Below are 24,296 nucleotides of genomic sequence, written 5' to 3' on the forward strand. Positions count from 1 at the left end.
AACCCTGATAGAGGCGTATGTGCGTATGCTAAATGTGGTGCTGGTGGTGTTAGAACGTGTAATGGTGAGGTCTCTTTACCAAAGGATACTCTGTTCCTCGCGATTTCCATAACGTCGTTCTATGTTCCTTTTTTTTCTCATCTTTATTTTTACAATCAGGAAATCAACGGTTGCAAGTCACATGCGTCCAAGGGTGCCGTATCTAATGAAATCAGATATAGTATTACAATGGTATTATTTATTACAATGTCCAAGGTTATGAAGAAACTTACACAAACACGTAGTTACTTAAAGCCATCCCAGCTCAGCATCATCAAACAGTTTCCATCCAATATTGATAAACCGTTCAACAATCTCATTTTTCTCACCGGGTTTCTCATCTGGCTTTACAAACTTCCACTTCATCTTCAGCTCCCCCACACTGCTCTCATCTACGATGGACCTCTCATTCAGATCTGTATCAAAGATCTTGAACGGCCTTATCATGTTCAAAAGACTCATAATTTGGACGAGTTCATTCATGGAATTGGATAATTTGACTACAATGCTTTGAGCCTTTGAATTGTCGACATAAGCCACCTGCATTACCGTCCCTATCAGTTGCGTTGGTAATTTCTTAATAATATTGATCACATTGTGAAGTTCGTAGAAGATAGGTACTGCGTAAGGTGCAATGACACCACGTCGTAAAGTTTCGGCGTTGTCCTTATTCTTGTCCTTGTTCAAGCCCAGCAATTTCTGGTAAAAGTCGTTGGCTGCATCAGTCGGTATGCTGAGACTGTTTGCCGACCTCGAAGATGCGGGTGAGGGCTGTGGTTTCTCCAAAGGCCTGTAAACGGGGTCGATACTGTTCGTTGGGTTAAGACGCATGGCCAGCGTCAGTATTTGAAGTGTCTGTGTTATCAATTTTGAAACAGCCCCCGCTATCGTCGCACTCAACTCCAAAGTCAGCTTGAACTCGGAGTTGTTCACAAGGCTCAATGAGATTAGGGTATTGATGAACTTTTGTTTAGTGATCAGTAGGTCATGGAATAATCTGGAGATCGTGATAAATTCGTGAGCGTCAGAAGCAGGATGAGTCTCGTCCCGTGGGGGATCGGGAATCCATGCTAGGTTGTCCAAGGATGTAGACTTGAGGGAAAAGTAATTGACAGACTTTCTGTGTATGCTTAGTTCGGTGATGAACTCGCCCAACTTCAAATCTTGCAACATATAATGAAGCTTAACAGGGTCCTCCTCAATACACCACTTCTCGACGTATGACTCCGTGCTATTGACGTTGTTTTTCTCCAAGTTTGAATTGTCAAAGAAGCTGTCAATGGTTCCCGTTATCGGAATATTTAGCAACTTGGGTCCACCAAATGTGCAGCTTTGCAAAGAATCGAAGATAATCAGCAACACGTATAGTCTTTTGAAGACAATGCTGCAGTCCAAAGCCGTCTCATTTGGGGTTTCCTCCTTTTCTAGCTTTGTGTCAACAAAGAGAATTTTGTACAACTTGAACTCGTTGAAGATGGTTACCGACATTCCTAGAACAAAGGAGTTGTCGTAACCTACGTATGACAAAATGTAATTCAGGATAATGAATGTGGACAAGTAAATGATCTTGATCTTCGGTGATATCATGTCTTTGTTTTCCCGAAGTTTAGGGTGAATGTCTACAATTTTTTGGAAGCATTCGTTAAGCGCGGAAATGAATATAGTTTGAATTTCAAAATAGTCGTTGACACTCAGATCATCGCCTTCTGAGGGAGAATTCTTCTTTTTATGTGGGTTCTTGTTTATGTCCCAACCATCTGGGGACCCCTGGCCGTTGTTGGAAAGAGGGTTTTCCCTAGCATTTTCTTTGTTACTGCCTCTACTCTCCGCATCAAAGGGATTGTTGAACTCCTCGCTGAGAAAACTTCCTTTTCCCCGCTTCATGGCCAATCTTACCAACAGCTCTAACGAATTTCTGAACCACAAAATCACATAATTATTTAGTTCGTGGATTGAGGAGACAGGTTGAGTGTTAATTAGAAGAATATCGCCAGTGAGAGTCTTCTTATTGAGTGGTATGATAGGGAAACCCGTGTGGATAAACTCGTAGTATATGTCGATCAGTTCCATATCAGAGATGCGCCCGTACTTCATCTCGCGCTCGGGGCCCAGGTCCTTTGTCACAGGGGTCGTCGAGCAACTTATCTGGTTCATATTTGAACGGGTACCACTCCCACTCAGTGCCGACTCCACATTTGCAGTCATGGGAGTCCTGGTCAGCTTTGGGTTGGTGATTGAATTAACGTTCCCCGTGGAGCTGACCCTGTGCGTCTCTGCTGTTGGGTGTGCGACAGGGTCCATCAGCGAGCTGATGGAGGTAATCGAGTTCCCACGTCGTATTTGGCTAGACGTGGCGGAATCCGATCTTTTGAACACATTCGTAGAATGCGGCGCGGGGGAGCCCTTTTTGCTATTCCCAAGAACATTCTTGTTTGCGCTTGGCGTATCTGTCGGACACAGTGGGTCCTCTGGGTTGAATTTCCTTACCACTGGCACCGATGTCGGCCTCACGATCGCGTCTGCGCCACTATTCGCATGATGCCTCTCGTGAGAACACAGAAGACTAAAGTTTTTGATCTGGCAGTTCGTTTTGGCGTAGGTAGTTTTCTCTGCAGATCCTGCCGTGGTGGGGGTTCGTTGGTTCGGTGCAGATCCTGCCTGTGGGGGTCGCTGTTGGCCGTTTTCCGGAAGCAGAGCTGTACTGTTCGGGAATACTGTTGATGCGCTTGGAGACATCGCCTCACTCATCGTAGAGCTATTTCTCGAATGGAACCCTCCGTTTGTGGCGTACTGTCCAAAGGACGAAAGGGTTGTGGTATTTACCCCCGTTGGCACATTTCCCTGTATTTGCGGTGTCTGATGCTGTTGCTGCTGCTGTTGATGATTATGAAACTGCGAGTATGGGTATGACGGTTGACGTTGACTACCAGAAGGGTGCGGCAGTTGTTGCTGCCCCGCAATAACCGGATTTGAATTCTGTCTTAAAAGCGACGGGATGGAACTCGACCTTCTGAACTGCATATCTTGATCTTCTGGGTTTGTGATTGGGTTGAAGTTTTTGAAGTACGACCAGTACGGCCCGTTAGCGGGTCCAGACACGCTGTTAGTCACGGTGGCCGCGCCTATATTACCACTAATCGGCGACCCTAACGATGACTGATGCATTTGTATCTGCGGTTGTTGCTGTGCTGGCGACTGTGACTGCTGCCGTGGTGGTTGCGCCGGTGCACCGTAAAACAACTGATCGGACGAGTTTAAATTCCTTACAGAGATGTCGCTTAGCAACGAGTCGATCGATCCCCTCCTCTGGTGAGGATAGTCGTGGTAGGGGACTTTCCAAAACTGTTGTTGTGCCACGTTTACGTTATTGGGAGTCACTGTGCCCGTGACGACACCCGCACCAGGGATAATTCCCGGGTGCAGAGCCCCCACGGAGCCTGGATACTTCCCAGCACCAGTACCAACACCACCGGACGACGACGGCCTTGCTGCATTTACCTGTATACCTGCAGTATCCAAATTGCTATTTTTATGCGCCAATGCACCGTCATCCGGGAGCGACATTCTCTTCGGTACTTTTGCATCCTGGATCCTTTCTGGACCCAATTGTGGTGAGTAACCATAGTTTGCGAGGGGTGGTAGTAATACCGCATTTGGGACTTGTCCTGGAGTCGGCGTCGACGCGACGTACCTGTTTTGCTCCCCCGCGCTGCCAACGCTGTAGTGCCTCTTCTGCCTGTCCATCTCTGGCGGGGTGCTCCCTGCAGTGGGGGTAGCCGCAGCCGTGGACCCTGAGTTTCTGTGCTGTCTACTGTAGCCCTTCGTTGGACCTCTCTTCAAGGGCACTCTTTCAAAACTGCACCTTTCGCCGATCCGTTGACAGTTGGTACAGATGTTCCTCATGTCGTTGTAATCGCACTTTATTTTCTTCCTCCTGCACTGATCACACGCCCGCGACGCCTTCGTCCGCTTCTTACCATGCATCTCCATCGGGGGATCCGCGGTCCGCCTCTGTCCGGACCTGCTGTCTCCTGCGCTGCCATGCGACATCTTCCCGGGACTTATGGGGAGCGGCTCGTTTGCTTTGTCCGCATCCATCGAGAGAGTCATGTGCGTGTGTAATATAGATATATTTTCCAATCACCTCAACCGAAGTGAGATATGGAGGGAAGACCGATAACCGGGAATGGCGTGGGAGTTGTTGTCAGTTAAACGTCAAAAGAGAAGGGTTGAAATGGAAAAAAAAAGGATGGAAAAGGAGAGAAAAAAAGGTACAGAAAACCCAATCAAAATGGTTAACTGATATCCCGGGAAACGGTATATGTTGTTGATGTTGTTGTTGTTGTACTCCTCGGAGTAAACTTCCAATACTTTCTGAACTTGTTCCTTCAAAATAGAAAAAATTAGAATAAAATTAACGAAACAGAAAAAACACAAAAGAGAGAGAGAGAGAGAGAGAGAGAGAGATGAATTGTCTTGTCTTGTTTGGTGAACGGAGCCTATTTGTATCTCTCCTAACCTCACTCAATCTATATCTAATTACTATGTAAAAAAACCAAAGAGAACAACAACAAGTTGACCCTTCTGGGTGCTGTCTTAGATATGAAGGCGCGGCTGCAACTAAGATACGATAATGGAACCACACTCCCACATAACAAGAAATAACAGCGAGAGGAAAAGAATGATTACATATGTTTAATGTGTACCGCTGCAGTTTTCCATCGAAATGTGGAGGGCAAGAGCGGGGCACCCGCTGGCAGCGTTCACTGTTCGTGTATCCGTGAAAGACAAAAGTTTGAACGTATTGATGGATATGTATATACATCTTTATACATGGAGCCAGCCCGCAGTTATGTTACTTTGGCAGCGGGCAAGAATGCGGATGGTGCAAAAAAAAAGGTACAGTTGTAGGCGCCATGTAAGTATCACTTGTTCTTTGTAGAGTCTGGGCCCTCCTCGGTATCGTCGAAATTGAAGTCCGGTTCGTTGTCCAGGTCAGCTGCCGCTTGTTGCGGAGACCCCTGGAAGTTGTCGTCGTTGGTCACGATGCTAAGGTTGTCGTCGTTACCGAGTTCTGTGTCGTCAAGGGGTTCTCCCAGAGACTGCAAGTCGCTAAGGTCGAAGTCTGCGACGTTCTCTGGGTCAGTGGGCAACTGCTGGGACACGGCAAGCATGTACGACGTGTCTGTGGGTCTCCAAATGAACGAGATCACGACGAAGACGCAGAAGTACACGAGCGAGGGCCAGAAATCTGTGAAGAAAAAACGCGACCGCCAGTTCTTCTCCACCATCTTGATCGAGTTCATGCTCGTGAAGATGATCGACGTGATGACAAGCCCGATCATCAGCACCACCATCGCACCGTACAGAATCATCAACAGCTTCTTGTACATCCCCAGTTTCACCACCTGTCTCTGCTCCTTCAAGTATCCGACCGTCTTGGTCATTGACCGCAAGATCATGATGTAGAACCCTGCCATCGTGACCACGAAGGGCGCGAAACTGATGAAGATCAGGGGCGAGGGTGCCTCCGGGTCCGACAGGTAGCTGTGGATCAGGAACGCGCAGCAGGCAACGTAGCTGAACGCGGAGTAGAACTGGCACCGTCTCATCAGTGTCTTGTTCAATTTCGGGTACACAATCCCGTACCCTAGTGCCACAATCAGCAACAGGAAGAAAGAAAACACAATCTTACCACCGGTCATCAGCGACAGAAAAACCATGTACACTTTTGTCCCTGCAACGTCCCCCTTCTCGTTCTTTAAGTCAAAGTATGCCCAGACAAAGATCGTCTCAGCGGTCAAAAACACGTAGAAGGCAAGAACGTACTTCTGTAGCGGTAACAACTCGTGCTTGTGCTTCCAAAAGGCAAAGAGGAACAGACACATCGCGACAACGTATCCAACTGCAAGCAGCCCGTACAGGGGCAACTTGTTGATCTCCGCACCGGACAGATGCCCGTACGAGTTTCTGAAATTGACGACCGCGTTGAAATCAACGTCCTCGGAACTTGTAAAGACGGTCACACAATAGAACCCGGTCTTCGAGATAGGGTACTTCGTGTCGTGTAACCCAACAGAGTCCTGCGAAAAGGTCATGATTGGATTCACCAGCGTCTTGTTCTCCTTGTCAAAAGGATCGTAACTTGTCTTCTCGACAATGAAAGTCCCACGGTCAGCATCCTCACAGAGTCCAGCACCGATCGCGTAGTCGTCACAGATATACTGTGGGGTTCCATCGGGCCTTTGGACCCCGAGGTGCAAGTAATCCTGGAAATCGTAGATGGCCACAGAGACACTACTCTCCTCCCCGTACTCACTTTTCAGCTTCTTCAAGTTGAACGAGATGAACGGGTCCACTTTCCCGTGCCAGTCGTTCTTGGAGTACATACCGGAGCAAACCTCATAGTTCTTCTTGTTCAGTTTCTCCTTGTTCGCCGCAGCAAACCCGATAACCTGCCACAGCAGCAAAACCACACAGCGATACAAACTCCACTTCATTTTTTTCTTCCACTCAAATGAACTGCAATTGCCGGTAGTAGTATCTCTAGTGGTGTTTAATCGTTGCACAGTTCAGTGCTCTCAAGACAAACGGTCCAAACCTTCTAACGCCCCCTCTCTATGTCTCCTTTGTCAATGAACAGAACGCAAGGGCAAAAAAATAAAAGAACAAGATATAATAAAAATTTTTAATAGCAGTTCGATGATACATCAAAGATGGTGTTACTTTTACTGTGTTTACTGGTCTAGCTATGGAGTAATACAAAGTAATGCCGTACAGTATAGTATTTACCGTCAGAGTGTTCTACTTGGCTTGGTGCCCCCCCGGGTTTGCGTTACTTCTTTTTTTGATAACAGAACCTCCTATTTTGCAAACGAAACACTTTCAAGTAGTGATACTCTGGGGACACACACTCAGGTCTGGGAGGTGCTGACTGGGAATGACTCCCGCGACTTCCCTCCTTCGTAGTCAATCGACCGCTGGAACAGGTTTTGATGTCACGTGGAAGGCGATGCCGTAGGGGACCCGGTAGAGACCTGCACAGGTCAGTTCTGCAGGGACTTGAGACGGTCACGCATATCTTGAAGCATTTTGTCCGCCTCCTCTTCGATTTGGCCCTCTGGGATGGGCTGTTCTTGCTGTTGCTGCTGTTGCGGCGGCGATGCAACGGGCTGTTCTGCAGCGAGCCGGTCTTCTGGAACGGTGCCGACTTTTGAGAATTGCTCGCTGGTGTACTGTTCAACAATCTTATTAACCTCCGCGTCTACCTCCTCGTCGAGCTCTGTGTCCTCCCCAACGGACTCCATCGTGTCGTCGACCATCTCGCTGATGATCCCTGCCTTCATCAGTTCTTTCTCCAGTTCCACCATCGTGGACTGCAGCTGTGGCAAGTGAACAAGCGAGTTCACCTCATGCATCAGGCTCGCGGACTGCGCCATCTGGTTCGTGATCGTCCTCATCTTGTACGCTTCCTCGATCTTCATCCCCACGGAGTCCAGCTGCGCCTTAGACGTGTACATCCGCCCGTACTGCTTGTTGATCTGGTACAGCTCCTTCGCGTACACCTGCACGCTCTTGTAATCCTGCTTCTTAGCGGCCCGCTGGATCAGTTGTTTCGTCTTGCCCTGCAACGCGGAAAGATCCCGTAGGTTCCGGTCTATCGCCCGACCGTTCTTCCTCAAAACACCCTTGATCCGCCTGTGTTGCTCCTTAGGGTCGGGACCCCATATTGCCCTCTTCATGTAGTCCATGCCGCACCACTCCGTGTCCGTCTACGTGTATGAGTAGACCGCACCGTATACATCCCTGTTTTGCTTTAATGATTACATACACTGAATTCAATTCCTTCAAGAAATATCCAACATTGGTTATTTGCTTTCAAGTAATAGTAGTACATGGGGGGGGAGATACAAGTCAATTACGGCAATATACATACCCTCATCAGGATGCGGAGCGCAGTATGGACCGTTTACTTATACTGTCGTCCCCAGCCACGTGTAGCGGGATCTTGGTGCTGGTGCTGGTGGCCCGTCGGTTCGAGTCCGACGTTCCCTGTGGAGCTCGGTCCTCCCCACCGAGATCCTTCTGCAGTTTGAGTAGTTCCTGTTGCAACGACGTCTTCCTCCTATCGTTTTCCCTCTTGACTTTCACTTTCTGCCTGTACTCCATGACGGCGTCCTCTAACTGTTTCAATTCTTCCGTTTCTCTCACTATAATATCTTGCTCCGAGGGTGCACGGTCCGTAGTCGCAGGTGCGTGGTGTTCTCCAGGTTGTAACCGCGACAGTACGTCGTATATCTTATCCATTTTCGCGGTCAGCACATCTGGATCCTGCCCCTGGTCTCTCTCCGCACCGTTGCCTCCACCACCAGCGGTTCTCTTGTTGATATGTATACGGTCCGGTTCCCTATGGTCCGGTTCCCTATGGTCCGGCTCCCTACGATCCAACTCCCTGTCTCGAACGCGCAATGCGGCGACCTCCTCGAGCAAATCGTCCCGCTCCGCTTTGTACCGCTGCGACACGTCCACATATTTCTTCAGTTTCCCCCGTAGCGTGTCCGTCAGCGCAGTCAACCGCATGATGTCCTGCTGTCTCTCGTTCAGATTCCTATTCAAAGCCTTCACCTCTGCCAACAGCTCCTCAAAGGTCTTCGCGGACTCCCTGTACTCTCTTGGGATCAACCTGTCCCTGTCGTCCCTGTACTTGTTCCGCAGCGGTCTCTCCCCAAAGTAGTACTTGTCCCCATCCATGGCGTTGAACGAACTGTATCTCTTTGGCGTGGGCGACGCGTTCATCTGACAGATGGTGTGCTTGTCCCGTCCACGATCTCATCGTCTTTGTGTTTCGTGTGTGTTTTGGTATTTAAATATATTGAAATATCAACTCTTTTGGCATCGCGTAAAGTGGTGGGTTACATACAGTAAGGAGTGAGGAGGAGGGGGTCGGGTCGTTATGCGCTGGTGAAAACAGCAGTAGTGTTACAATATTTACACGTGCACTTCTTGGGGACACTTCTATGTCATGAGTACCGAGATCGTTGTCTTGTCCGTTCCCTCAGCGGTCTCCTTCTTGTCGCTGGGCACCCCCCTCGGTTGCACTTGCGTGACTGGTGATTCCGGTGCCGGTGTGTTCAAAGCGGGCATACGGATCGGGGGCAATGCTGCGTTGCGTGCTGTGAACTGTTCGTATTCTGTTGTCGGGCCTGTTTGTGGGAACTGAATCCCCGGTAGCGTTGTACTATTTTGCGTGACACCTGTATCCGGGCCCGAGGCCGCGGCCGCGGCACTTGCACCGTGCATCTGCGGGGCTATATACGTCGGCGTCATCTGTTTCAGCAGACCCTTGATGTCCTTGACGAACAACGGGTACAAGAGGTCGAAGATCTTCTCCCGTTCTGCGATGAGGTACGCTCGCTCGAAGGGGATCCACACGCCCTTGAGGTGCATGGACCCTATTTTCACCACGGTACGCACTTTCTCGCCCCTCAGGATCCCGTCCCTGCCGCCCCCTCGTCATCTTCGTCACGTTCAACAACTTCGTGCCGTTGATCATATCGTTATCTGCCCTCCTCACCACGGAGACACCGTTGGCTTCCACTTGGTAACAGAGTGTCCTCTCGTCCTCCCACATCGTCGTGATCATCCTCGGGTTGGCCAAGTGACCGTCACCAGTGCCACGCCGAGCCTTCCTCGGGACAGGTTGTGGACCACTACTTGTGTTGCTGTTGCTCCTCGAGGCGGGCTGAGCGGGCGGTGACATCGCCAGAGGTTGAATGGGCCTCAGCATCTGTGGCAGCGGCGCGAGATGCTGTGCTGGTGCCAATTGAGGTAACGGAGCCTGTTGCGGCATCTGCACCATTGCAGGCTGGTAATAGTAGTAGTACCCGGCCTGGCTAGTCCTGCTGAGCATCGGTTGCGGCACCATATACTGTTGCTGCGGGAAATACCCACTTTGACCCAGCACCTCATTGCTGCTGCTGCTGTTACTATTACTGCTGCCCGTTCTGCTTATCTGCGTGCCTTGACCGTAGCCCGGCATTTCCCCAGTGTTACTGTCCCCCGCATCGAGTGGTACATCGTTGGTGTCTCTACATTCTCCAGCATCTCGTCAAGATCCGAAACAGGGAAACACAACCCAACCAACCAACCAACTTTGTTATATAAGAGAAACCCAACAAAACCGGGGCACCGTGGCTACACTACAGCAGACAAGAACCTGTCATATCCGAAAGAGCGAGCATCCAATGGTGCGCGCCTGCGCCCTCGTCTGCGGCATGAACCCTCGGCGCGCTGCGTCATTTGCGCACCGCGACGTTCTCGAGCAGCGGACGGGCGCGTTCCTGCGCGCCTCGACCACAGAGGCGGCCGCAGGGCCGCGCCCAATGCAGCTGCAGTCGTGCGGGTGCCTGCGCCAGCACACAGTCACCCTGCCCAGAACAGACACGCCGGGGGAGCGAGTGGAAGCTGCGTACGGATCGACGCGGGCGGACCGTTCCGCACCTTCGGCTCGGCTCGGGCGAGGAGGACGCTGGGCCTGGCCCTGCCAAGGCCCGCCTCCTGCAGTTTCTCTGCCGCGCGCCATGCAACGAAACACGTCTGTGCGTGAAGGCGGGCGACTCAGTGCACGCCCTGCGTACAGTGCCGTGCGTGGCGTGCACTGCAGCTGTGGGGTGCGGGTTAATGTCCGCCCGGCGGAACGCAAAGCGATGGAGAGGGTAACTGCCGTGGAAGGTGATATTCTTTCCGTGTGGAGTGACATGCCCGAGTTTCCTCTTTTCTTCCCCGAGATCTCGGGATTGGTTTGCTTTGATCAGGTGGCCAAGAGTTGCTGGTGTTACCCGGTTCTGGGTTCTCGCTTTTTCTAGAATGTCACAATTTAATGGAAGAAAAAGAATATAATTATTCAGATCTTGACGATTCGCCTTGCAATGTGCCCTCTGCCAAGAAGAAGCCAGACCAGCTGTCTGTCGGTAAGCGAATTTTGTTCCCCGCTGCTTTATTGCCTATCCTTTGACACCACGCAACGCAAAAATGTTGAGACAAGCACTGTTGAAGACGCCACGCGCCACTAGATCCGCAGCGGTCTTGAGAAGATCGTACTCTGCTTTCAAAGAGATCAAGTTCGGTGTGGAGGGCAGGGCCGCCCTGTTGAAAGGTGTCGAGACCCTAGCGGATGCCGTCTCTGCGACACTGGGGCCCAAGGGGAGGAACGTTCTCATTGAACAGCCGTTCGGCCCCCCCAAGATCACGAAGGATGGTGTCACCGTCGCTAAAGCCATCGTGTTGGAGGACAAGTTTGAAAACATGGGTGCTAAATTGTTGCAAGAGGTTGCATCAAAGACGAATGAGGCCGCCGGGGACGGTACCACCTCGGCTACCGTTCTGGGGAGAGCCATCTTCACAGAGTCTGTTAAGAATGTCGCTGCTGGTTGTAACCCAATGGATTTGAGAAGAGGGTCGCAGATGGCTGTCTCTAAAGTGATCGATTTCTTGAGTAAGAACAAGAAGGAGATTACTACCGCGGAGGAGATAGCTCAAGTGGCCACCATCTCTGCCAATGGTGACTCACACGTTGGGGAATTGTTGGCCTCTGCGATGGAGAAAGTCGGGAAGGAGGGGGTCATCACCATTAGAGAGGGGAGAACCTTGGAGGACGAACTGGAGGTCACGGAGGGGATGAGGTTCGATCGTGGGTTCATCTCGCCTTACTTCATCACGGACGCCAAGTCCGGTAAAGTAGAGTTTGAAAAACCTTTGCTTTTGCTCAGTGAGAAGAAGATCTCATCGATTCAGGATATTTTGCCCGCTTTGGAACTGTCCAACCAGAACAGAAGACCACTTTTGATCATCGCTGAAGATATCGACGGTGAAGCGTTGGCGGCTTGTATCCTTAACAAGTTGAGAGGACAAGTTAAAGTCTGTGCTGTCAAGGCTCCAGGGTTCGGTGACAACAGGAAGAACACTTTGGGGGACATCGCCGTCCTGACGGGCGGGACTGTCTTCACAGAGGAACTCGACTTGAAGCCAGAACATTGCACTTTGGAACAGCTAGGGTCCTGTGACTCGATCACCGTCACCAAGGAGGATACGGTCGTCTTGAACGGCGACGGGTCCAAAGAATCCCTACAGGACAGAATCGAACAGATTAAGAACTCTGTCGATGCCACCACAACGAACTCGTACGAGAAGGAGAAATTGCAGGAGAGATTGGCTAAATTGTCCGGTGGTGTCGCCGTCGTTAGAGTCGGCGGTGCTTCGGAGGTCGAGGTCAGCGAAAAGAAGGACCGTTACGACGACGCACTTAACGCCACAAGAGCCGCTGTCGAGGACGGTATCTTGCCCGGCGGTGGTACCGCTCTAGTCAAGGCCACCCGTATCCTAGACGACGTCCAAGTCGACAATTTCGACCAGAAACTGGGTGTGGACATCATTAGAAAGGCGATCACAAGACCTGCCAAACAGATTATCGAAAACGCAGGCGAGGAGGCATCCGTGATCGTCGGGAAGTTGGTCGACCAATACGGTGACAACTTCGCTATGGGTTACGACTCAGCAAAGGGTGAATTCACAGACATGCTTGAAACAGGGATCATCGACCCATTCAAAGTCGTCAGATCAGGACTCGTCGACGCTTCTGGGGTCGCATCCTTGCTGGCTACCACGGAAGTGGCCATCGTCGACGCCCCAGAACCAGCTGCTGCTGGTGGCGCTCCAGGCGGTGGTATGCCAGGCATGCCAGGCATGATGTAAGGAGGTGCATGATACAGCACTCCCCCCCTCCCCTTCCCACGTTACGCTTGCTACTGAAATGTCCTTGTAAATAGACAACACAAGTATAATATGAAATAAAGCTACGTACATATAACCTATACTTTATGTACGTTACTGGACCGTGTCTATCTTTGCACGCATCCTTTTTTGTGCGTTGTTTCCAGTCCACTTTCTCTACTTGCCGCCCATGGCAGAACGCTTCTTTTCCAACATCCTAGATCTCTCAAAATACAAGTTTGGATGGTCAATCAAAGTCCCCTCGGCGACATCCGCGCCCTTATGCGTAAACTCAAACACTTTCGTGTTCGCTAAAATGTAATCCCCCTTTTCAGAAAGGTCCAAGACACTGGTTATCTGTTGTTGTGTCAGATTCATCGCCTGTAACTCAGAGGTTAGCCGCTCGCTGCTCCAATCCCTGAAGGGACACCCGTGGTAATCGCCCCTCCCGGGCCGAGGTTTCGACAAAATAGTACGACAATCCCAGGGCCGGTAATTGATCCTATTACCTTCCAGCCCATAACTGTGCCTGAAATTGTACCTGTACTCTTTATTGAATTTATCCTCGCTGATATGGCCACCTTGGACAAATGCCTTTGTCCAAAACTTCAGCGACTCGTCCGCGCTCAACCCGATACCCTTCAAAAAAAGGGTCAACTGTTGTCGACCATAGTAACGCAAATGGTGGTTCTGCTTCAAACCCTGCATCAGGTTTCTCACGGACAATGGGTAATGCTTGCTGATCTCGGGGGACCACACGGACTCTGCATTGATCTCGTCGTCGTCGTTGTTTCCGTACCCGTTTGCGCCCTTGCTGTTGTTGTAATCAGACACCGTGTAACCGGAGGACAAGTGGTTCAAGATCGGAACCAGCCTGTCGTCCTCATTCAGTCTCGGCAGGAATTGGAAAGTCCTCATCAGTTCATCGTTCAAACGTTGTGAGAACTCAGAAGAGATCATCGTCACTTGTTGGAAATGGGGCAAGTACGCATACCCATTTTTTATAAACACCTGTCTGTTCCCCAACAGCTCGATGACATTCTCAAAGGGCAACTTTATGAATCTCTCCTGTTGAAAGTACGCCTGCTTTTGTTGTTCATCTGAGATATTCATTTGGAACTGGAGTAGCGGGGATATTGTTTGGTACAGTTCTTTGGACAGGGTACGTTTCTCCTCCTCTGTGATGGACTGCGAAGTGGACAAGTGCAAGGACTGCACGAATTTCACTTGGTCTGTGGAGGTCAACATCCCAAATCTAATCTTGAACAGGAGCGTCTCTGAGCGGACGAATTTGTCTCTGAGCTCTTTCTTCCGGCAAAAGCACAGCCTCAAGATGTAATGCGATATGTAGTCCTTTCTCATATCAGCAACATTATCGGTCCCGAGAGGCAACAGCTTGTGCAAAAGAGGTTTCATGAGAGACTCCATCTCCTTCAAACTGTAGTTTCTTGAGACGAACGCCTCAATCTCAAGCAGCACTTTCAGCCTGTCTATAGCCCACGTCTCAAAATGCTCCAACGTAATCTCCCCAAGGGGCCGCTCATGGTAAAAGGACAGTTTCCCAGTATAAAGTCGTTCCAACTGTCTTTGCTCTTGCTCCGGTCTGCTGCTGGCCGTTAGCGAGTCATTGCTACCTTCCTCGGCAGAGCCGAAATTCCTCCTAGAGGAAATCCTCTTCTTCGTCTGTCTAAACATTTGTGTGTGCTCCCTCTTCTGCTTTTACACCAGACAAACTCGTTATTGTAGTATCGAACTCTGGCTTGCTTTGCGTAAAGTGTCACTCATCTACGTAGAACGCGTTAATTGATTCATCTCTTGATTTATTTTTATTTTTTCGTGTTTGTTTTCACACCTTCGCTAGTAGCTTCCATTAACAAACAAATACCGTGAACGGCAGCCGTCAGCGAGACTCGCTAAACTACTGCCTTTAACATACACTGTTTAAATACGGAAACCAACAGCGAGGATCGGTGGGGCACTTTTTCCCCAACCCCCAGACCATGTCCCAAAAAGGAAACTGTAAAAAAGCCTACCGTTACCCGGCCACAGCTCAAGGTTTCGAGGTTTTCCGATCATCTTCTCGTTCTTTTTTTTTAGAACAGTGAGTAGTTTAGTCGTCGCGCCTCGGTATACAGTACAGGAGCCTGTAAGAGACGAAGAGTACGTTTGTTGAAGTGATCGAGGGGTTTTGCTTGTGTTTCCATCTGCGTGTACTTGCAAATCTCGGTTGTTTACTCGCTTTCTAGTTGCTTTGACGCTGAAACGACAGAAATAGCATACGGAAAGAAAAAGAGCTGGCTTAGACGTTACTTCTCTTCTGTGTTTCTCTCCCTGGCTCTCTAAATCGGAACAGGTTATACTCTCGAGGAGATACTAGTTGCTAGACTGCTCTGTTTGTTTTTTTTGATTCCGCATTTTCTCACTTCTCTAGTCGATGCAGTTTTCCAGTTGTAAGATGGGGACGAGTACCGTCTCGGTGCTGTTGGCGTTGAGTGCGGTCGTCTCCAAAGTTGCCGCGTTGGATATAGACTTGGACAATTTGGACTCGATAAGGAATGCTACCTCGCTGATCGCGTACGGTTTGATGGACTACTACACCGGTGAACAGTATGGGAAAACGGTGGGTATGTTCGCTGATCCGTACTACTGGTGGGAAGCCGGTGGTGCATGGGGGTCCATGCTAGATTACTCGTGGTTTATGGATAACGACACGTATGACTCCCAGATCATGAGCGCAATGCTGCACCAGACCGGTGAGCACAACAACTACATCCCGTTGAATCAATCGACCACGGAAGGTAACGATGATCAAGCTTTTTGGGGGATCGCAGCGATGACCGCAGCGGAAAGAAATTTCACAAACCCACCCGAGGATAAACCACAGTGGTTGTACTTGGCGCAGGCCGTTTTCAACACCATGGCACTTCGTTGGGATACGGAGTCCTGCGGCGGTGGGTTAAGATGGCAGATTTTCAACTGGAACTCTGGTTACGATTACAAAAATACAGTCTCCAACGGTGCCCTGTTCCACATGGCATCAAGATTGGCAAGGTACACAGGGAATCAAAGTTACGTCGATTGGGCGGAAAAAGTTTACGATTGGATGTGGGACGTCCACGTCATCTCTAATAGCACGTACATGTTTGTGTACGACGGTGTGGATGCAAACGACAACTGTAGCACAGTGACACAATACCAATGGACGTACAACCATGGGCTGTTGCTGGCCGGGTCCGCCTACTTGTACAACTTCACTGGTGACGAAGTTTGGCATAACAGAACGAAAAAACTGGTGACCGCAGCGCAAGTGTTTTTCAACTCCACCACCGGTATAATGTACGAGGCTGCTTGTCAAGCAGCATTGACTTGTAACAACGATCAACGGTCCTTCAAGGCATACTTCTCCCGTTTCTTGGGGTTGACTGCCCAGTTGGTCCCCGAGACGAGAACGCAGATCATGGGCTGGTTGAACACTTCGGCCGTTGCAGCTGGTAAATCGTGCAGCGGTGGTTACGATGGTCATACCTGTGGGTTGAACTGGTTCAAGGATGGCTGGGATGGGATGTACGGTCTCGGTGAGCAAATGTCTGCCTTGGAGTGTATTCTGAACACGAGAGCACTTATGAAACCGGCCCCTTACACTGCAACCAATGGTGGTTCGTCTAAGGGGGAGTCCAGCCGCTGGTACGGAAGCATACCCAACCAACTTGTCCCCATTGCATATCACAAAAGGGTCTCGGGCAGGTGCCGGTATCATCACTGCCATCATCGGTATTTCAATCGTATCGTGTGCATTGTGGCTAGTGTTCTAAGAAAACAAGAATGAAATAGAGTGGGAGAGGCGAACATGGCAACAACCACGAACACCATATTTGCCTTTGCACTTTGTTCTTTTCTTTTAAAATGAACTATTGTACGTTATTAACACTATCCTTAAATACTCTTATACTTTCTTTTTCTGTCAACATCCTTATTGTATTTACTATTACGTATCTGTTATCTGGAGAGTTGCTCCCTCTTCTTCTTTCACTCTCTCTTTTCCTTGCTGCTTCAAAGTCACAGACTTTTCTAACAAGCCAATTTCAAGTAATCCGCGCCTCCATTGACAACAATCTCCTTATCGAACCATTTCTTACCGATCTCAGCAATAAATTCGTAATCCTGGGCACTGAAACAGTCCAGAGTCAGTTCTTTCATTTCCTGTGGTAGTATAACGACCCCATCGCCTATGGCGGGGTCCACACTCTGCGTTGCGATAATTGATTGCAAGGTGTTGTATATATGTGCCGTTTTGTCGTAGAAATAACCTTGGACGGACTTTGCTAGGAGGACGTCTGCATTCGCATTGAAGTCGTCTACATCCACGGACGTATCCGGGAGACACACATTGTCTGCGGTGATATGGAAGAACGGTTGAACGTATCCGACAGTACCAAAAAAATACGCCGTGTCGACAAGATATTGGTACCAAGATACAGGTTCCACTAGCAGTTGGTATTTAAATCTGTCCAGATTAGTTATTCCCTCCCTCAGTACCGTGTTCAACATGAGTTCGTATAATTCCAGCTCGTATGGTGTGGCACGGATCTGCTTCCCCTTGTTGTCCAAGATTTTCAACTTCTTGCTCTCATCGACAACGTCGCAGTTCAATTCGTCCTCTTCATCGTCAATCCATATGGAATTTACCCTCAGCACTTTGTCATAGATCTCGTGTTTGTATGGGAGCAACTCATCGCTTGTGCAGGCGATGTAACCCCTGCCACGCTTAGCCTGAAGGATACTCTTCATGTTTTCCAGGTCGGCAGTACCGATGGTGTACAATAATAAGGGTGATTTCGTCTTGCTCCCCAGTTTACAACTCTGAGAGATCAGTGAGAGACAGTAGCATAAAGCGTTAACGGTACCTATACGGTCTCCTGACGGGTTCAAGATCAATATCCTTTCATTCAGTAGACAAGATTTCCAGAGTGTGAAAATCAGGGGCCCCAGTCTCTTGATCCAGTGGTACAAGTAATGAATCATTGGAATCTGACTCTCTACCCCCAATTCTAACGTAGTAATATCTTTGTCCCTAGCATGGCTCTCGTAGAAATCCTTGAATGAGTCTGTATTCTTCACATCGTTGGCTGTAAACCAAGCGTTCAACAAAGATTCCAGCTTGTTGATATAGTAGTGTCCATACTCTGTAAACGGTCCCTGTTTTGTCCCCCGCTCGCTGTCGTACTCGACGTCGAGTATCACCCCTAGGGAATACATGTGCACTTTGCTCCTATCGAGTTGTTTTCCATCGGCCATAATATCGAACCCGTTCTGCTTGTAGAACGCAACCCCGAGATAGTACTTCCCCTCTGTATTGTCCTTTGCAACGAAACTGATCGAGTCGTCCGTCACGTCGTGGATCCCGGACGGCATCGATTTGAACTCGAGACTGGCAAAGGGCGAGCAATCGACGGACCACTCGACGACGTTACCACGCCTCATATCGAATTTACTCAGAAACACTCCGCGAAGCGGCACAACCGGTTTACTGTTCGTCATCTATGTTGTTATTCCTGGATGGTTTTGAAGGTTTCTGAGCCAAACTTCTTATCTGGTTGCGATATCATTTACTTCTTCAGTACGTGCACTTTTGAACAAAATTTTCGTCAATTTTTACACCTTATTTGTGTGTGCTGTGCCCTCAGTCCCTTGCGATGCACCCCATTAGCAGTCGCGTGTCGCCCTGATGGTCGAGACGGGTTCTGGGAGGAGCATTGGACGGGACATCGATGCGTTGGTGGGCGGTCTGCAAGAGTTCGTCGACACGCGGTCCGTAGAGGCGATTTCCACGTTCAACGAGCGGACAGAGTCCAACGAGTTGTTGCGAGGGAGATCACCAGTTCAGTACAATTGAAGGACTCTGCGGAGTTGGAACGGGTCCAAATGTTGAAGGAGCAGTACTCGCAACGGATTGGTGAGCTGGAATTGCAATTGGACTCGATGGAACGGCTATGCGGTGAAATGGAGGAATTCCTAGAGGAGCTCAACTTGAAACGGCAGCAAAGGAAGCCCGCTGGTGGGACCTGAGAGCGGGTTGTCACCTTGCAATCAAAACCCTCGCTGTGCCAGATTGTGTGTAATTGTTAAGTAGAATTGTAAGATGTCGATCGGTGGGTGTTGCAGCGGGCCCGCCTGTGCAAGACCGTTATTCCTGATCAACTTGTTCTGCCAGTTGATGACGTCCAAGTGGTCCATGTTATGCAAAGTGCCCATGTACTCCCCCCAGTGTGCGCTCTGCACGGTGACCATCCCGTCGTTGTCCTGGCCGCCGGACCTTTCGTAGATGACCTGCCAGGACATGTTGAACACGCTGTACCATTTCGGAGTGAAGTTGGACCCGTAAGAGAAGTAGTGTACCGCCGGGTCGTCCGGTGTCACAAGGTTGAAGAAGTGGCGCATGTAGTTCGTCGTCAGCTGGTAGAAGCAGATGGGCAACACTGGTTGTTTCTTCGCGAGGAGCGTCTTCATGAGTTGGAAGTTCTCGACGACGAAGTCTGCCATCTCGGACCCCTGGTGTGGTGTGGATATCGCGGTCAGCGAAACGACTTCGTAGTTCTTCTCGCTGCTGGGGATCCTGGAGATCAAGTACCTGGCGTCGAGCCCGCCCATCGAGTGAGCGATGAGGTTGACACGGGCCGGGTGTTTCTCCGTCGGTGGGTCCCGCGTAGACCCCAATTGCTCAGCGGTCTTCCTCTTCAGGATCCCATGGAGCGCCGCGGCTCTTTCCTCGATACTGCCGAAACTGGGGACCCTAGCGGTGAGCACCGTGCATCCGTTCTTCTCTAGCAACTCTCTGATACCGATCCAGTAGTCCACGGTGACGAGATCCCCACCTGGCTGCTCTGCGGACTCCTCTTTGTCCATGAAGTGGTCCGCGTTGTTCGAGTGGATATGTTGTAGGATCAAGTTGATGAGGTTTCGGAGCGAGGGGATCAAGATGAGCCGGTCGAACCCTGAAAGTCCATGACACAGCACGATCGGGTATTTGGGAGCCCGGTACGACTCTATCGTCGGGAGCGAGTCGATCACTGTGTCCCGTGGGGTGCAGTTGTCGTCGTAGCATGCTGCGAACGCTTTGACCGTGGGGTCCTCTGTGTGGGCGGCAATTGCGTTCAACGAGGCGGGGGGGAGTTGTTTAGTGGGTCCCTTAGGGTGTGGTGTAAACGCGTTCCATAACGTGCTGAACATGTCCTTGTGGGTGTGGGAAGAGGGGACTTGAGCTGGGATCTGTTACGCATCTTCTTTTGATAATAAGCGTTAAAAAAAATGGTTTATACATAGTTTTTATTGAGTATAGTTAAATACGGCATGATGGAGGTATAGATAGATAACTGTTTCTCCTGGCACACGGTTACACTTACAAAGTGTCCTTGGTGTTGAAGACGTCGAAGGCCTCGGCAATTCTGACGGACATGGTCTTCTCACCTTCTCTGACCCAGACTCTTGGGTCGAAGTACTTCTTGTTTGGAGAGTCTGGACCGGTTGGGTTACCGACCATGGACATGATGTAGTCCTTCTTGTTTAGGACGTAGTCTCTGATACCCTTCAAGTAGGCGTACTGACAGTCGGTGTCCAGGTTGACCTTGACGACACCGTTGTCGATACCGGTTTGGAATTGCTCCTTGGTGGAACCAGACCCACCGTGGAAGACCAAGAACAAAGGCTTGCTCTCGGCTGGGACACCGATCTGCTCGGCGGTGTACTTCTGGTGCTCGGCCAGGATCTCTGGTCTCAAAGCCATGGTGCCGGCGTAGACACCGTGGACGTTACCGAAGGCGGCGGCGATGGAGAAGTTTGGAGAGATTGGCTGCAAGGCCTTGAAGACGTTGTAGACCTGTTCTGGCTTGGTGTACAAGGAGTCCTTGTCGACGGACTCGTTGTTGACACCGTCCTCCTCACCACCGGTGATACCGATCTCCATTTCCAACCATTGGCCCATGGCGGCCATCTTCTTGAAGTACTTGACACAGGTGCCGATGTTCTCCTCGTCGGTCTCCTCGGACAAGTCCAACATGTGGGAGGAGAACAGAGGCTCGCCGTGCTGCTTGAAGTAGGCCTCGTCGGCGGCGATCATACCGTCGTACCATGGCAACAACTTCTTGGCACAGTGGTCGGAGTGAAGGACGACTGGGATACCGTAGGCTGGGGCGATGGCTCTGATGTAGTGGGCGGCGGCGATGGAACCCTGGATGGAGGCGTTCTGGCCGTCGTTGGAGACACCCTTACCGGCGAAGTAGGCGGCACCACCGTTGGAGGTCTGCAAGATGATTGGACACTTGTTGTCTCTGGCGGCTTCCATGGCGGCGACGGCAGTGGAAGAGGAGGTCACGTTGATGGCTGGGATGGCGAACTTGTTCTCCTTTGCATACTGGAACAAAGCGTGGACATCGTCACCGACAATGACACCGGACTTTCTCTTGATAACGTCTAGGATACCCATTTTAGATTGTATATGGTATTGAACTGTAGTAGGTTGGTATCTTGGAAGGGAAAACAGCAGAAAGAACAACTCCCAACAGGAAAAAGCGACACAGAAGAGAACAGAACGGAACTGTAACTTGAACAAACGTCTTATATTTATAGAGCGATGCGGACCCACTTCCCACTCACTACTTCAACCGCTCTCGCTCACCTGTCCCTCTCCCTCGCAGTCCATTCTCCCTCCAGCCAACCAACCACAAGCTCGTCACACAAGCCCTCTCAAACTCTCTCACTCGATCTCTGCGCGTCTCTGCGCATCTCTTCGCAGAGACGCTGACGGTGCCCGCAGTGCGTGTCCCCACGGGCAGTGGAAGCCGCCGCGTGACGCCCCGCCGGGCTTCCACTCTTGCAGATAGAGGCTGCCCGCGGGCTTCCTCTAAAAAACAGAGCGGGCGGCGCCGCAACGCGAACCGGAACCGGAACCCCGGGTGTCTGGGTGCGGCTACTTCTGCCCGCGCGGCATGAACGGCGGCAGCGGGAACAGCGGGAACGGCGGCAGCGCGAAGGCGGGCGGGACCGGGCCCGGGCCCGTGCTGCCGGCGGTGGGGGCAGCAGGGTCCAGCCTCAGCCGCTTGGCGCTGGCGTCGCCGGCTCCCTCTGGACCCTGGGCGGTCTCCCTCTGCAGGAATGCGGCTGCCTCCGCCTGTAGCGTCTTGTCAGGCTCCAGTGAGTCCAGTAGGGTGTCCTGGGCGCCGCATCCGGGGCACACGAAGTCCGTTTCGAGCAGGGTGTCCTCGATTGCTGTCTTGCTGAACGCCCTCTTGCAACAGTGGCTTGTGCGGACTGGGTCCCTCAACAGCCCGCCCGTGATGGGGCATTTCAGCTCTGTAGGCAGATCGGGGAACCTCCCGGGGGCCCACACGGACAGATCCGCCGGTGCAGCGACTTTCTGCTGTTTCCGCTGGTAGTCCTCCCAGGAGTGCTGGTCAGCGACTTGTACGACAAATTTCCCCTCGTCGGTGATCATGATCTTGCGTTGAGACATCTCCTCCGGGGTCATCGTCGAGGGGTCGATCTCTACACTCTTGAGGAATTTCTTCGGGATACCCGTGGTCCGCCGGATCCGTTTCCCCTCGAAGTTAGGGTCGTTGTTCGTGGGGCAGTTCTTGATCCAGTGGTCCTTGGCACCACACCGGTAGCACATGTATCCGGGTGGTGGTGGGCCGTCGTCACCGTGCCCTGCACCACCAGCGCCACCGCCACCGCCGGACCGGAAGAACACGGGCGTTTGTCCAGACATCGCCTGTTGCGTTTGTTCCCACTGGTTCTCCTGCGTGGCAAACATGTTGGCGATCCGCTCCTCCTCAGTGACACCACTGGGGGTTGCCTCTTGCGTCGTAGTGCTAGTAGCAGCAGCGTTGCCCCTCCTGGCGAACACGCGCGGTTTCCCAGTGACGTACCGCGCCGCGTTCCCACCAGCGGCGGCAGCGGCACCGCCGGGTCTCGCCCTGGAGTGCACCGACACGGCCCTCACGGCGGGGGACCGCCGGGCAACAACGTTGGACGACCGGGGGATCACAGCCTGGTCCTCGTCGTACTCCTCCATCGTGTCAGGGTTGTACACGCGCAGTTGGAAGTCCGTCCCGTCGCCCAACCGGTTCTCCTGTATGATGTCCCGCTTCAACTCGAACACGGTCAGCCCGGTCCCGTCAAACAGGATCCGCGACGTGCCCTTCTGCGACTTGAACCTGTAGAATATAGTGCTGCTCATCGCTCGGGGGGCTGCTACTCGCGACGAACTACCGCTCTCGGGACCCGATGCATCGGTCCCTCTTTGAATTACAATATTTATTTTAATATAGAGGAAGTGCCCCAACACAAGGACGAACACAACACGAGCTGCTGCATCGCAAAGGAGACAAGGATGGGTGTGCCTGGGTACTACGAGCTGTACCGGCGTAGCACGATCGGGAACAGTCTGGTGGACGCGCTGGACACGCTGATCAGCGACGGGCGGATCGAGGCGTCGCTTGCGATGCGCGTCCTGGAGACGTTCGACAAAGTGGTCGCAGAGAACCTCAGGGACAACACGGGGTCCAAACTCACCGTGAAGGGGGACCTCGACACGTACGGGTTCTGCGACGACGTGTGGACTTTCATCGTCAAAAACTGTAACGTGACCGTCGAGAACACGGGGAACGGCGCGGGCAACAATGGGGCCAACGACGCCATCAAAGTCGATAAACTGAGGATCGTCGCCTGTAATTCCAAAAAGAGCGACTAGCGATACATAACAACGTATGTGTGTAATATTATATAGTATACGTAAGGATATATTTTGGTTCTGAAAGAAGGGGGGGTTCCCTCTCTCCTTAGATCTTCTCCTCGACGACACCGTGCTTCCACATGGCGACGAATGGGGTGGTACCGTCCTCACGGTAGTTCAACATCAAGATCATGGCATCTGGGTCCATGGACTCACCGGTGTAGAACTCCCAGTCCTTGAAGGAACCAATGACCTTCTTGACGTAGGTCTGCGCACCCTTCTCGAAAGTGGCAACCTCGTCTGGGTTAGACTCTTGCAACTTGGCCTTGATGGACTTCATGTAGCCCTTGATGTAGGTCAAGAAGACTTCTGTCGAAAGCAGTTGGCTGCAATCTGAAAGAGTGAACAACGTTGTTGACAATCTCAGCACCTTCTTCAAGGTCCTCGTCACCGGCTTCAGCGGATGGGTTGGCACCGATATCGATGTTGTCCCCACCGACTTTGACCATCGCACACAGTCGGCCTCGTAGATGACGCCGTCGACCAGTTGCAGGTCGTAAGCGTCGGACAAAAGCTCATCGTTGGAAATAATGTCTTTGTAGATCTTCATGGCGTGTGGATGGGAATGTGTGGGTGAGTGTGTGAGTGAGCCAATGACAAAAACTATGACAATTCGTTACAACACTCCCAGCGGTCAACAGCGCAAGAACCCGATGACTTTTAAATAAAAAAAATTTTCACTGAAAAAAAAATAACTGAAAAT

The 24,296-nt window shown here is 51.2% G+C and overlaps 15 protein-coding genes across 15 annotated transcripts; 4 read left to right on the forward strand and 11 right to left on the reverse strand.

Moving 5' to 3' along the window:
- Positions 1–288: 288 nt before the first annotated feature.
- RGT1 (Rgt1p) lies at positions 289–4,149 on the reverse strand (the record flags this gene model as incomplete). Its single annotated transcript, XM_022611175.1, has 1 exon — positions 289–4,149. One exon carries the CDS (start codon positions 4,147–4,149, stop codon positions 289–291), a length of 3,861 nt encoding a protein of 1,286 aa, XP_022462610.1.
- An 815-nt stretch (positions 4,150–4,964) lies between these two features.
- Positions 4,965–6,539, reverse strand: PTM1 (Ptm1p; the record flags this gene model as incomplete). The annotated part of the gene is made up of 1 exon (XM_022611176.1): positions 4,965–6,539. The coding sequence occupies one exon, from the start codon at positions 6,537–6,539 to the stop codon at positions 4,965–4,967; it is 1,575 nt and encodes a 524-aa protein (XP_022462611.1).
- A 546-nt stretch (positions 6,540–7,085) lies between these two features.
- Positions 7,086–7,790, reverse strand: VPS24 (ESCRT-III subunit protein VPS24; the record flags this gene model as incomplete). Its single annotated transcript, XM_022611177.1, has 1 exon — positions 7,086–7,790. The coding sequence occupies one exon, from the start codon at positions 7,788–7,790 to the stop codon at positions 7,086–7,088; it is 705 nt and encodes a 234-aa protein (XP_022462612.1).
- Positions 7,791–7,980: 190 nt separating this feature from the next.
- On the reverse strand, positions 7,981–8,835 carry SPC42 (Spc42p; the record flags this gene model as incomplete). Its single annotated transcript, XM_022611178.1, has 1 exon — positions 7,981–8,835. The coding sequence occupies one exon, from the start codon at positions 8,833–8,835 to the stop codon at positions 7,981–7,983; it is 855 nt and encodes a 284-aa protein (XP_022462613.1).
- Positions 8,836–9,277: 442 nt separating this feature from the next.
- Positions 9,278–10,078, reverse strand: PHD1 (Phd1p; the record flags this gene model as incomplete). The annotated part of the gene is made up of 1 exon (XM_022611179.1): positions 9,278–10,078. The coding sequence occupies one exon, from the start codon at positions 10,076–10,078 to the stop codon at positions 9,278–9,280; it is 801 nt and encodes a 266-aa protein (XP_022462614.1).
- Positions 10,079–11,070: 992 nt separating this feature from the next.
- HSP60 (chaperone ATPase HSP60) lies at positions 11,071–12,789 on the forward strand (the record flags this gene model as incomplete). The annotated part of the gene is made up of 1 exon (XM_022611180.1): positions 11,071–12,789. The coding sequence occupies one exon, from the start codon at positions 11,071–11,073 to the stop codon at positions 12,787–12,789; it is 1,719 nt and encodes a 572-aa protein (XP_022462615.1).
- A 195-nt stretch (positions 12,790–12,984) lies between these two features.
- Positions 12,985–14,502, reverse strand: PRI2 (DNA primase subunit PRI2; the record flags this gene model as incomplete). The annotated part of the gene is made up of 1 exon (XM_022611181.1): positions 12,985–14,502. The coding sequence occupies one exon, from the start codon at positions 14,500–14,502 to the stop codon at positions 12,985–12,987; it is 1,518 nt and encodes a 505-aa protein (XP_022462616.1).
- A 739-nt stretch (positions 14,503–15,241) lies between these two features.
- DCW1 (putative mannan endo-1,6-alpha-mannosidase) lies at positions 15,242–16,633 on the forward strand (the record flags this gene model as incomplete). Its single annotated transcript, XM_022611183.1, has 1 exon — positions 15,242–16,633. The coding sequence occupies one exon, from the start codon at positions 15,242–15,244 to the stop codon at positions 16,631–16,633; it is 1,392 nt and encodes a 463-aa protein (XP_022462617.1).
- Positions 16,634–16,875: 242 nt separating this feature from the next.
- Positions 16,876–18,345, reverse strand: ANR2 (Anr2p; the record flags this gene model as incomplete). The annotated part of the gene is made up of 1 exon (XM_022611184.1): positions 16,876–18,345. One exon carries the CDS (start codon positions 18,343–18,345, stop codon positions 16,876–16,878), a length of 1,470 nt encoding a protein of 489 aa, XP_022462618.1.
- An 18-nt stretch (positions 18,346–18,363) lies between these two features.
- BLI1 (Bli1p) lies at positions 18,364–18,873 on the forward strand (the record flags this gene model as incomplete). Its single annotated transcript, XM_022611185.1, has 1 exon — positions 18,364–18,873. The coding sequence occupies one exon, from the start codon at positions 18,364–18,366 to the stop codon at positions 18,871–18,873; it is 510 nt and encodes a 169-aa protein (XP_022462619.1).
- Positions 18,874–18,894: 21 nt separating this feature from the next.
- TGL2 (triglyceride lipase) lies at positions 18,895–20,034 on the reverse strand (the record flags this gene model as incomplete). The annotated part of the gene is made up of 1 exon (XM_022611186.1): positions 18,895–20,034. One exon carries the CDS (start codon positions 20,032–20,034, stop codon positions 18,895–18,897), a length of 1,140 nt encoding a protein of 379 aa, XP_022462620.1.
- A 169-nt stretch (positions 20,035–20,203) lies between these two features.
- On the reverse strand, positions 20,204–21,286 carry FBA1 (fructose-bisphosphate aldolase FBA1; the record flags this gene model as incomplete). Its single annotated transcript, XM_022611187.1, has 1 exon — positions 20,204–21,286. The coding sequence occupies one exon, from the start codon at positions 21,284–21,286 to the stop codon at positions 20,204–20,206; it is 1,083 nt and encodes a 360-aa protein (XP_022462621.1).
- A 483-nt stretch (positions 21,287–21,769) lies between these two features.
- On the reverse strand, positions 21,770–23,038 carry MPE1 (cleavage polyadenylation factor subunit MPE1; the record flags this gene model as incomplete). The annotated part of the gene is made up of 1 exon (XM_022611188.1): positions 21,770–23,038. One exon carries the CDS (start codon positions 23,036–23,038, stop codon positions 21,770–21,772), a length of 1,269 nt encoding a protein of 422 aa, XP_022462622.1.
- A 153-nt stretch (positions 23,039–23,191) lies between these two features.
- On the forward strand, positions 23,192–23,551 carry TOA2 (transcription initiation factor IIA subunit gamma; the record flags this gene model as incomplete). Its single annotated transcript, XM_022611189.1, has 1 exon — positions 23,192–23,551. One exon carries the CDS (start codon positions 23,192–23,194, stop codon positions 23,549–23,551), a length of 360 nt encoding a protein of 119 aa, XP_022462623.1.
- Positions 23,552–23,639: 88 nt separating this feature from the next.
- Positions 23,640–24,143, reverse strand: TMA19 (Tma19p; the record flags this gene model as incomplete). Its single annotated transcript, XM_022611190.1, has 1 exon — positions 23,640–24,143. The coding sequence occupies one exon, from the start codon at positions 24,141–24,143 to the stop codon at positions 23,640–23,642; it is 504 nt and encodes a 167-aa protein (XP_022462624.1).
- Positions 24,144–24,296: the final 153 nt, after the last annotated feature.

Source organism: Huiozyma naganishii, chromosome 1, assembly GCF_000348985.1.
Source record: "Huiozyma naganishii CBS 8797 chromosome 1, complete genome".
Classification (NCBI taxonomy): Eukaryota; Fungi; Ascomycota; class Saccharomycetes; order Saccharomycetales; family Saccharomycetaceae; genus Huiozyma; species Huiozyma naganishii.